We start from the raw sequence: 12,181 nt of genomic DNA, 5'->3' as shown, positions 1-12,181 counted from the left end.
TCTTTACTGTTTTAGAAACACTTTGCATTTATTATAATTAACTGTAATCCTGAAATACAAAAATCCCTTCTTTATGACTGGTGGCTCACTATGGATGAGACAAAAAGTGACGGGTTAATCTCTTTGTTTACAAATAACCAGGTAATAAAACTCCACTGTGGGGATTATGTGGCGTTAATAAAAATGAACGAAGAAGAAGAAACATAAACAAACACTTTGAGTTTGATATTGGGTTTTAACCAGTTTTAATTAACCCTGATTACAGCTTAATTACAAGTTTGGGGAAAAAAATAACATAAAAACACGAAAGAAGTGGAAAAATTCAATGTTACATCATGGTATTAACTCTCGTCTCCATCTGAGTGTTAGGTAATTGCTTGGGGGGGGGGGGGGTGAAAGACTGAAAGATAGACCTTTACATGGTAAAACAATACATGTCTTTTAAAATGATACAACATCCCCCCTCAAAAAAAAAAAGATAAAAAATATACAAGCAAGAGAGAGAAAAAGTAACATTATAAAATTAAAATTACAAGACAAAAAAAAAGGATAAAATCCCCCCCCCCAAATAATCCTCCACTGTCCCTCCCTCTCAAAACCCGATGTTATTTCTCTGTCAGCATCAAATATTAGACATTTTAGTTATATTACATCTGCAAAAACTAAAGACAGCAAAGGGGGGGGGGGGGGGGTGTTGGAGGCTAGAAGGTTTGAAAACAGGGAATGGAGTTTGGGGTCGATCAACATCATCCAAAGTGATGTACACAACATAAAAAGCAACAGCTAACAGAGCCATGGAATAATAACAATAATAATATTAATCATCATCATCATAATGCCAGCTGGAGAGGTAAATAACCCAATGAGAACAATCACAACATCAGAAAAATAAACCGAGAAACCTTTTCTCCTTCTTCTAAATAGAGAAATGCAATCTTTGTGCTGTTTGTCTGCAGACCTGAAACAGGATGAGGGAGAGTCTGCGTCTCACCCAGACTCCGATCAATCGCTTTGCCCCCGCTATATATCGCGACAGTCAGATCGCGCTGCCGTTAGCAGGAAGTCTGACGGCGCCTGAAGCAGAGCGAGGAAAAAAATGAACAGCGAGAAGCGCGAATGAAAGAGAGAGAGAGCAGAGAAGAAAGAGAGACGGATGTCTTTCTGTTGCTGAGATATGAGAAGTAGTAGAAGTAAGGCAGCTGTCAGTTCAGATACAGACACAGGGCCTGGCGGGTGTGTGTGTGAGTGTGTGTGCGGGCTGTGACATGCTCCCGTCCAGACCACGGGGGTCTGAGGAGGAAATTCGATCAGCCCGGCTACACAGACCGCCTGCAGGCCATCTATCTCACAGCTCACCGCTATAGATCCGTCTTGTTGCTGGCCAGGCAGGAGACAGACCCCCACCCCCCGATTGGACGCCTGGCTGGATGCTGAAACATGTCACAAATATATGTGTTTCATGTGTGTGTGTCTGTGAGAATATGCATAGTTTGAGGAGAGGGTGTCCAACTGATTAACCCCATCCCCGAGCTGCTGTGAACTTTGGAGCATTGCCCTAACTGATCTAAGAGAAGAGACGGGATTACTACTCCACGAATAACCCGCTCACACACCCTCACACACTCCCAGGCGGCCTGCAGAGGTGGCCCAGGGCCAGAGGGGGGCTGGGAGCTGAAACCAGGGAGAACCCTGCTGAGGCGAGCTGGACTGCAGACAGGAAAGAGCAGAACGCTGCGAGCTGAAAGGGCAAGCTACGAGAAACAAAGTGAACAGCAGAGTGAACCACACATCTGACTCATTAGCAGTCTGCTCGAGTCCTGATGGGTTTTTTTCTTTTTTCTCGCCGTTCGTGTTCTTGTGATAGACTGGCCTGCGCTGTTTTTCCTCTGGCTTGTTTATCTATGAAACAAATGTACAAGAAAAACAAACAAACAAAAAAAAAACCCTGACCCACGCCCCCTCTGCATCTTCAGTCTGCCCTCCATGATACCATGTCACAGAAAAAAAAAATCCTGAATCAATCACGTCATCAAAACGCTTTTTAAAAGTTTACTTTTGTTTAATAATTTCCTTTAGAATATATAAAGATATAATCTGTATGTATGTTTGTTAGAGTTCAGTTTGCACTTTTGTACATGCTATAAAAACAAGGCATAGAGAGGCAGAGTGTGTGTGTGTGTGTGTGAGTGTGTGTGTGTGTGTGTGTGTGTGTGTGTGTGTGTGTGAGAGATGCTCCCTGCTCTCTCGAGCTCTCACACTCGTAGCTAACAGGCCCGCCAGCCTCACACGCCATCAGGACCTAAGAGGGTGATGCGCTACAGAGAGCCGGAGGTTTGGTCCGAGGGAGAGGGAGCATGCTGAAGGCAGTGCTGTGCGAATGTGTGTGTTTGCTGGTTTAGTTTAACACTATCTATGATTGTTAGACGAGCTCTAGCTGGTGAACTAAGTTTCTGTGCTGCTGAGGGAAATAATTTTCAGTGTACAAGCCATGTTAGGTGAGGTAAGAAGGCTGGTTAACAGCTTGCTGGAACCCCTGCAAAAACCCTTCTTCCTCCTCCTCCTCTTCTGCAGTCTTCTTCATCATTTTCCCCTCCTCACATCTCCCTGGGCTGAACTTGTGTCTGTGAGCAGAGTTGTGATATTTCCACAGGTGGTCCACAAGAGAAAGAAGGGCAGGACAGCAGAGAGACAGAAGGTTATGTGAAAGTCAGAAGCTCTCAGAGAAGAGTCAAAAAAAGTTTGTGTGTGCGTGGCAGTGAACAGATTTTGGTGTCCGTAGTCACTGAGTCCCATTCACTGTTGGCCTTTCTTTTTTTTTGTTGCTTTTTTTTGTGTGTGTGTGTGTTTGTGTGCGTGAATCCAATAAACGTACAGCAATAGGCTTCCCTGAGTGGAGTGGGCCAGTTTTAAGAGTCAGTCAGACAACACCCAGCACCCCACCGCCCCCACCCCCTCCCACCTGTATCAGTTTTAGAGACTTTTTCCTTTTGATCCAACAAACATGTTCACAGAGTGATCACTCTGAGTAGCCCTCCCTCCTCCCCTCACACTCTTCCCCCCCATGGTTTTAGATACAGGCACTTAAAGTCCCGTCAGTTTGTAGGAAAAAGTGGCGTGGGTGTGCACATCATCATCATCATCATCCTGGATCGTCATTGGGGAGTGTGCGTGTGTGCATATGTGTGTGTCCCCTGAGGAAGGTGCTGACTGGCTGCTGATCCTACTGATGGGGAGGGGGGGGGGGTTGTGCTACAGGGGCAGGGCATCTGTTAGGAGGTGAACTTGATGATTCCAGGTCAGTCATACCATCGCTGTGCCTGGTGTGGCGTCTGAGTGAGTCCCTCCTGCACACGGCTGCGTCCCAGAAGAGCCCTGATCCAGATAAATGGTCTGGCTTTAGGTCTGACACAAAAAGAGGCAAGAGTTGGGCAGTCCAGGGCGTCAAATAGTGGCCTTTTTTTCTCTGTCTCCCCACAATTAAAGCTGCTTGCATTGCAGAGATATGCGTGAAGTGTCGTTTGGTATTGGTGCCTAACCCTTTTCTGCAAGTACTCTTGGTGCCTAAACCTCAACCGCGAGTAAAAATGAAACACAGAGCAACCAAACGGGTCAGCACGCAGAGTATCTTGTACTTTCCCCCACCACCAGGCTCGCTTTCGCCGGCAGAAAAAACCAAAAAAAACCAAACTCAAAGTCATTTCAAGACTGTGTACAAAGGTGATTTTCAAAGCAAGAGAGCAAACACGATTTAAGCGGTATTTCTATTCTCACTGCAGCAGTAAAGATGCGTCGCTGTTGTTGGAATAATGCTGACACGAATAAAAAAATTTGTTTTCTGCTTTTAGTTTTCAAACAAATGGTGTTCAAAGATATTTTTGAGGGTTGCAAATGTGAATGATTTGGTTTTTATTTTTCTTGTTTTTGGAGGGCAGTGCATCTTTTTCTGAGACGCAGGCTGTCTAAACCCGTTCAGTCACTACCAGGAACTCTGTATGCACTGTTTACACCAGGGGTAGAGAACTCCAGGCCTCTTGGGTCAGTGTCCTACAGGTTTTAGATATCACCCTGGGTCAACACACCTGAGTCAAATGATTAGTTCATTACCAGGCGGCTGGAGAACTTCAAGACATGTTGAGGAGGTAATTTAGCCATTTAAGTCAGCTGTGTTGGATCAAGGACACATCTAAAACCTGCAGGACACCGACCCTTGAGGCCTGGCGTTCCCCTACCCCTGGTTTACACTGTCTTGGTGTTATACAATGACTAAGAATAAACATAAACATTGCATCACGGACACCAAAAGAGACCTCACGCGCATCCGTCTGTGACACCAGCGGCTGACAAAATGGCCATATTTGGCACCCTGAGATGAGAAGGTGTCGGGCTGTCTTTGGGGCGTTACTTTCATGTGTATGTTGACGTGTGCTCTCGGGTCAGTGGAGGTTTCTTGATTCTAGTTTGTCAGTGTGAGGAGAGGGAATTACAGAGGAACCATTTACATACTCCTGCACCACCTCCTGCCCTGCTGGAGCAGTAGTGTTTGGACTGAGGCTCTCATCAGCAGTCTTTATTCTCCAGAGACAGCTGTGCAGTGGCGCGGTGCAGCTCGGCAGTCACCCTCCTGTGCAAGGCCAGGGGTGCTGCTAAAGAGCCTTCATACGCCAGCATAGGAGGACTGTCCCCGCCTCCGCTGCCCGTCCCATCCTCCTCCATCTCCATCTGTCCGTTACTTTGCCTCTCTCGCTCCCTCTCTTCCTCCGGTCGTACTTTTTTATCATCTGACTCCTCCTGCGAGGCCTCCATGCGCTGGTCCTCGCTCCAGCGCCTCTTGAAGCGCAGCTTGAGAGGAATGCACTTCGTCTGGGGAGCCCCCGCCGCGGGTGGCTGAGATGGGGGTGTGCTGCTCTCCCCGGGCTCGGCGGGTTCGCTCTTGATGACGGGCAGCATGCGATGTACGCCGGAGTGCGTGTGCTGCGAGGTGAAGAAAGGCATCAGGCCGGGTGGAGGAGGAGCGGGGGCTTTGAACACATCTTCTTCTAAGTCCTCGTCGGTGTGGGGTTGTTGCTGGGCCCGGGCTGAGCCATTAGGAAGGTGGTGGTGGTCGGATGCTCTCGGGTGGCGAGGGGCGAAGAGCTCAAACTCTTCATCTCTTTCATCTGGGTCTTCATCGCTAATGTCAGTCACCTCCACCTCTTCCTCGGAGTCTATGTCAGAGATGGGCTCAACCTTCAAACAGAGGGACAAGGAAGTTGATCAAAAATGTAACTTAAAAAAGGATTGCTGTTGGTAATTAAATATATAAATCACAAATAAATACATAAATTTACTAATGCTTAAATCCCAACCTGACTTTAGTTGGGAGAGCTGACAGAGTATATAGAGTGACTCACTTTCATATTTATTGTTTTTTATATCCTTCATAGAGCTTGATTACATGCACGTTTAGTTTGTGAGCTGCAACTGGCCAGACTGACACAACTACAGTCATGCAGACTGACTGAGACTTCGCCCTGAACTGTAAAGCCAGCAGCAGCAATCCTGCTCTGGTGATCTGCGTACTCGAGGGACACTCTAACCAGAAGCTGCAGAAATAGGTATGCTGAGCTCACCAAGCAAAGCATAACAAGGACTACCATCGCCAGATACAAGACAGAGGAGTTTGAGTTCAGGAAGTTTCTCTCAGGTACTTAAAATCCTGAATTCCCTCAGGCTATTAGATGACTTTAACTCTGACGGGGTCATTTATATTCATTTTTCGATGACTGTTCATTTTTGGACACATCCTTGTAATCTATTTATTTTTCTTTCCTTTAACCTAGAGCTGGGCGATATGAGATTTTTTCATATCACGATATGTTTTTTTCATTTCAGGCGATAACGATATCTATCACGATATAAGCCAAATAACTATATTTGTAAGATTTAAATGTGCCGTTGCTCACAAGTAAAATGTGAAATAATCAGCAGCTTGTTTTTATTTAAATATTTATTTCCCATAATAAACAGGGTAGATGTACTTAAGGAACATGAGACTTTTTCAGATAAATAAAGGCAAATATTGCAAACTACACAAAAGGCAGCCGCTAAAGCGTTTAAGTTTCAAAATAGAACAAACGAAACAGACTCAATTGTCAGTTCCACTTAGAAACAAAATATTAATTCTAAAAATAAATCTTAGTTTGTTTTACAGAAGAACAGACAAAACTGACTAACTTTTGTCAATATCAAATAAACTGAGAACTAAAAGGAAATTCTCAATCTCTCCTTGTTGTATAGCTGAGCTTTTCAAACAGTTTTAACAGTTACTTTAGTCTGACAAAAGCCGAATGACGAATTAGCGCTTCCAGTCAGAGACTGAGGCTACGTCCACACGTACACGGGTGTTTTTGAAAACGGAGATTTTCTGTTTTCGTTTTAAAAAATAATCCCGTCCACACATAAAGGCAGAAATGAAGGAAAACGCTGCTATGAACATGCCAAAGCAGCAGGTGGCGCTAGATTCCTAACCGTGCAGAAATGTTGGCCAATCAGAAGTCTAGAAGCCTCGGTGGGAAAAAGTAAACAAAGCTGGGGCATAGAAGCAGAACCGAGTCGTATGTGTGGACGGACAGTAACTGTGTGTATATGTAAGCATTTAAACACTGCAGAGAGTAGAATTAACAGTAACAGTATTGTAGAAATTCATTTCACCGAAACAATAACGTGGCGCAGTGTGACGCATGCACCAGTTTATTGTATTTCCAGACTTGCTTTCGTGCCGAGTAGCGTGCAATTTACAGTGCACGCTACTCTGTTTTTTGTCAGACTTGAAATAGCCGAAATACCTTCACACTACGGAACTTCTATGGCTCTTCCGTTCGACAATCTCTCCGGCATTGGAACCATCATCTGTTTTCTCTTCGGTCACGCTCGGTTGATTTTTCTAGTCGGCACACTCATTTCCTCCATTACGGGCTGGCTCCATTACCCACTGCCTGCTTCCCAAACAAACACACGTGCGGCTTGGCACTTGTGCTGTACGTAACAAGTCACGCGACGTGACGCTGCGGCTGTGATTGGTTCGGCTCTGCGCTACTTAGTTTGGATTGGCTGACCTTTTTTTAAAAAAAATTTTTATTTTAAGAGGACAAGAGCGGCGAAGTCTATCACGATAGCTTAATTTCTCTATCGAGTAAAAGTTATATCGCGATACATATCGTTATCGTTCTATCGCCCAGCTCTACTTTAACCTCATTATTTATCATTCTGTTCCTTAAAAAGCAACTGTGATTAGTGTGTAAGGACTGTGAGTCGTGTGGGTAAGCTGCAAACGAAATGCTTGTGTTTGGGTTTAATAAAGTTATCTCAATCAGAAACAAAATACCAGCCCATGCTCTCTCTGAAACACACGTAGCCACAAACAAAGTCTAAATCACTGGGAACTGTGGGAATGTGAGCGATGTTTGGGTCTGGGTACCTTTATCTTGGGAAGTCCTGCGCTGTTTAGAGATTGTGTTGACGAGGAGGCGGAGATGAGCCCGGAGCCACTGGCAGAGCTCAAGTCACTGCCGAATGACAGCGAGGAGCCCAGGCCAGAGGTGGAGGACATGGACCCGGATCCTGAACCCGACGACAGTGAGCTCTGCCTGGCTTTACTCTGGCTCTGCCCCTCCCTCTGCTTCCTGCCCAGTGGAGGCGGCTGCAGCTTGAACTTGAAGGGGGACATGTGCGGCGGCTCCTCACCAAGGTGAAGTGAATGATGCATGGGGTGGGAATGTGGGTGAGGGTGAGCAGAGTGAGGATGCGGGTGGTGGTGGGTTGGGTGACCCAGAGGTGGATGGTGGTGCCGGTCTCCTCCCCTCTCGCCTCCCCCCACAGTCGAGGCTCTCTCCGCCCTCTCGGCCGCTCCTCTCTCTGCAGTCAGACCGGCCTTGTCGGGCCGGTGGGGCTGGGGGATGACGATGTTGGGGTACTGGAGGAAAGCTCTGGGGCTGAGGCCATAGTTGTACACCGACTGGGTGTGGGCCTGCAGGTAGCGCTTCATGTCCTCTGGGTTAAAGGAGAAGTGAGAGCCTAACATGGGTGATAGGGTGGGCGAGGGAGTGTAGGGGAGGTGAGATGTGGGGGTCATGGAGAGTGCAGGAGACAAAGGTGGAGCTAGAAGGCTTGCTCCTCCTGGACCTGGCAGGGGGGAAGCAGGGAAGGGGGACAGGGGCTCTGGGTGGATGCGGTGTGCTGCCGGGCCACGGGAGCCTGGATGCCCTGCAGGGTTACCCGGCCCTCCGTACATGCGGAACAGGGCTTCATGAGAAGCCAAACGGGGGTGGATGATGCTCCGGTAGCCTCCTCCACCACCACCTGGCCCTCCTCCACTCACAACTCTCTCCCCCCTCTCCTCTCCTGCTCCCGTGTTACCCTCCTCGATCTCAGAATTGGCTGAAGTGCCGTCGCTGCAGTCGCTGACAGAGCCACGGGCCATTCGTCGGGCCACGGAGCTGAACATGCCACCGGGGCTGCGCAGGTCCTCGTTAGGGGAGAGGACTTCAGATGGGGTGGAAGGAGGGAAGCGGAAGTGGGTCCCTGCACCGGTGGGCACAGGAGGGGCACTCTGAGGAACGCTACTTCCTGTAGATGTAAAAGGCAAGAGAGAGAAGATAAGAAAAAGAGTAGAAAAGACGGGCAGAGTACAGAGAAATGAATTGCAGTGCTCTCTTGTATAATCCCATGTAGTCATGCCATCCTATTGTGGGATTAGGAGATATTTACACACAGACGAGGCTTACCAGTGGAGCTCATATCAATGAAGGGGTAGTTGACCAAAACCAGTTTGTTGAAGTTAAACTTGTAGGTGAACCTTTTCCCTTTGGTCTTATGAAGGATCCTCTTGTTGTAGTAATATCTGTAAAACAGAAGGAGAAAACTAAAATCAAACACAGCATACAAAACATTTCATTCCAAAATAAGCTCCTCGTGTTTAAAACACTATTTTGTGCTTCTGATCTTTAAGGCCATGTCAGATGAGCTTGCACAGTCAAGCACACACTTTAATAAGCGAGTCTTTCATGCGCCCCCCCCCTCATCATGACAGATATTAGAGAGTGTTGCATGACATTTGCACAAAGCAGACACAGAAAGGAGGAGGATGGGATGGGAAGCAAAAAGGATGAGGATACACTGAGCTGAGGAACAGCACTGTGAAGTTGTGCGTCAGGATAAGAAAATAATTAAAAGATCAGCAGCCAGCGTAAGCAGCGCTGGGCTGTTCTGAATCTGCATTTAACAGGTGTGCATGCAGGGCAGCATTTGTGTTTAACCCTTTAAAGCCCGAACCATGACATAATTGCCAAAAATGTAAAGTTTTTAAAAATGGAGTATCTATTGCCTCTTATGACAAATTTGAAGAAAAGAGAAGAAAAAAGACTAGAACAAAAAGGAAGCAAACAAAACGTTCTTAGTCAAGAGAAAAGTAAGAGCACCAAGAAGAAGCATGTTTACACTGAGGGCAACTTGAACTCCTGACCTTACGCTCTAAAAAACAGATCTCCAGATGGATGGATTTTCTCCCCACCCCTAGTGAATAAAGTTACTTTTTGCGAGTTGTTATCACGTCTAAATAGAAGAAACAGCTTTCACCAAAATGCTTGGTGAGAGCTGGTGTGTCTGGACTTTTATTGTACTCGGAAACAATGTCAACATCTGTCCAGCTACGTTTCAGTTTCTGCCGCTGAGATAATCCTGCTGCTTCAACCGTCTTTGCTAGCAACCAAAAAAAGGTCAGGTATTATGAAAAAAGCATCTTTTAAGTTCAGATGCGGTCAGATGAGTGGTCTCTCTCTCACACACACACACACATACACATACACAACTCATTCTCATCTTTCATTTTTGCTGGTGGACCTGTCTCTTTATATAACAGCAAAGCAAAGCCACCAATAATTCAGCCCATCTTTATCTGTTTATGTAATGGCCATTCTCTCAGTTTTTTTCATGCTTTTTCTCTCTCCCATGGCTCCTGCCTACAGTGCAAGGCTCGATTTTTATTAACCTTTGTCCAGCTACAGCTCTTTATGTAACATCTCTCTGCTTTCTTCCTCGGATCCACACTCACTTTATGTAACCTCTAGATCCCTGGCTGACAACCCTCACACACCGAGGGAAACCGAGCGAAAGAAAGAGGAGGAGAAAGGAAAAAAAAACCCTGATGTGTTGATCCGTCAGGGTGGGAGGGGCGAAGAAAACAAGCCAGATCACCAAAACTACCACCTGTCCTTCTCACCACTATCCCTGGTGATTAAACACAGGGTTTAACCACACTGCCCTTTTCTCCTGTCTGCATGCCTACCTGCTTTTATAGTGCTAGACTAGCCGCTTTCTCTTCCTCCACCATGGCACATGATAAGTGATGAGTGCTGGCAAAGATAGGGGCTTCAGGGTATGTAGGTAATGTTGAGTTAATCAGAGCCCAGTGACTATCATTACACTGAATGGTAGTTATCGAGACGGCGCTGTGTGCCGGTGTCTGTTGCCCTTCACCCCCTCTTATTATGCTTATTACTCAGACTTGTTGGACCGTTTTTTACTCTGGGAACAGACTATTGCTCTTTTTCACTTGTTCTCCCCTCCTCCTTCTCCCTTTATCCTACCGATACCCCCTGTCTCCCTCTTTCTCTCATCAATCCGCCTCCCCCCTCTTTATCCTGCCCTCTCCACTCATCCCCTGAGGCAGTGGGAGAGAGGAGAGAGAGAGAGAGGGAGAGGGAGAAAAGAGACAAGACAAGCCAGCACTGTTGAAAACATTGTTTACGCCAGGCACAAAGCAGCATGTAATTTCTGCTCTAGGGGAGACACTCACAAGGGCCGGGAAGGAGGGGGAAGGAGGGGGACGGACGGACAGAGACAGGCGGGCAGGAAGTGAAGCAGAATTAAAACCACAACAGGCTTGTGATTGAATTAGCTGATGATAGAAAAAGTCAATGCGATGTGCTGCGGCCCACATAGGGTCCAATATAAATACAGAGAAAACAAACAAAGTCGCATGCATCTAAAATACACTCAGCAGCAAGGACATAAAACCTCGAATGTGAATGACAAAACGTTTATTGATAGTGAAGACGACAGATGAACGATAGGTGAGGGAGGCCACTGCGGTTTTGGGGAAGGACTGGTGGATCATGCTGATATCTATGAGAGGATGGCAACAAATAGAAACAAAAGGAAAGGACCAGGGTCGTATAAGTATGACAATAAGTGAAGTGTTTGGTTCCCCCTCCTAATGTCAGATAAACTATGTTCAGTATGGGGTGAGGGGAGGAAGACAGCACAAAAGACACAATGTGGAAAAGAGCCAGAGATTAATAATAACTAATGATTAAATGCAGAGTGGTGTATCAACACAGTGAAAAGAGATGAGTTAAGAAGAACATTCATCAGCATGGGAAGCCCCCAGCAGCCTCGGCTTATTGAAGCATATTTTTGACAGTTTATCAAAGAAGGCTATCTGCTGTATGTTCACCTAGGTATGTAAGAAACATCTAGGCAAAACTGTTACTGAACAGAGGTGGTGGCATGGGACACCAACGATCAGTCTCAAAATCTCTTCCCAGGCAATTCAACCCTGGCTCACAGTCACTGAGGTCACAATCATGTGACCTTAATGACTCACATGATGGCAGGGTGGGTCAATGACGCTCAGGACCACCTACAAAGTGACAACCTCATTAGAGTTTAAATACCTGGGACTCACCATCAGCTTTTATGACTGACAGTGCCTTTCAGATGAGAACGCCTTTAGTCTAGTTGGGTCATTTCATCATAAATAATCATGGGTCTTCTGCTCGACCGTCTCCAATTTGCCTAAAAATGTCATAGATTGGCTGTATAACCAACCAAATAACTCTAACTTTAACCAACTAAGTTTTGGTACCTAAACGTAACCATTGAGTGGATGTTAAAGTTAGAAATTAAGTGCACGAGTTCTGGGCTGTTAACTGTTGCAGGTCTGTTAAACGTGGCCGAGGCCGCAGGAGGAGCTGCGATCCAAGATTCATCATCTGCAGAAGTGATTACACCACCAGAGGGAGGAGGACTTCACAGTCATGAGTTTTTTGAGTCATTTAAGATGCTGAAATGTGAAATCTAAGGTTTTATTCTTCACTGTGTTTGTGCTACTAACAAAAAGGTATGACTTCATTCATTGTGCTAC

At 46.3% G+C, this 12,181-nt stretch overlaps 1 protein-coding gene across 1 annotated transcript in view; it reads right to left on the bottom strand.

The window, feature by feature from the left end:
* Positions 1 to 4,068: 4,068 nt before the first annotated feature.
* The window catches only part of erfl3 (Ets2 repressor factor like 3), a 62,393-nt gene continuing 54,280 nt past the window's right edge, over positions 4,069 to 12,181 (bottom strand). Inside the window, exons 3-5 of the mRNA XM_080308412.1 lie at positions 8,763 to 8,878; positions 7,457 to 8,604; positions 4,069 to 5,226 (exon numbers count right to left, since the gene is read on the bottom strand). Of these exons, the coding sequence (XP_080164538.1) occupies positions 4,558 to 5,226; positions 7,457 to 8,604; positions 8,763 to 8,878 (1,933 nt within the window). The 3' untranslated portion in view covers positions 4,069 to 4,557. The remainder of the gene's footprint in view (positions 5,227 to 7,456; positions 8,605 to 8,762; positions 8,879 to 12,181) is intronic.

The sequence above is a fragment of the Astatotilapia calliptera genome, chromosome 11, assembly GCF_964374335.1.
Source record: "Astatotilapia calliptera chromosome 11, fAstCal68.1, whole genome shotgun sequence".
Classification (NCBI taxonomy): domain Eukaryota; kingdom Metazoa; phylum Chordata; class Actinopteri; order Cichliformes; family Cichlidae; genus Astatotilapia; species Astatotilapia calliptera.
The sequence above is the reverse complement of the archived record's forward strand: the minus strand, read 5'-3'. Positions and strand labels throughout refer to the sequence as shown.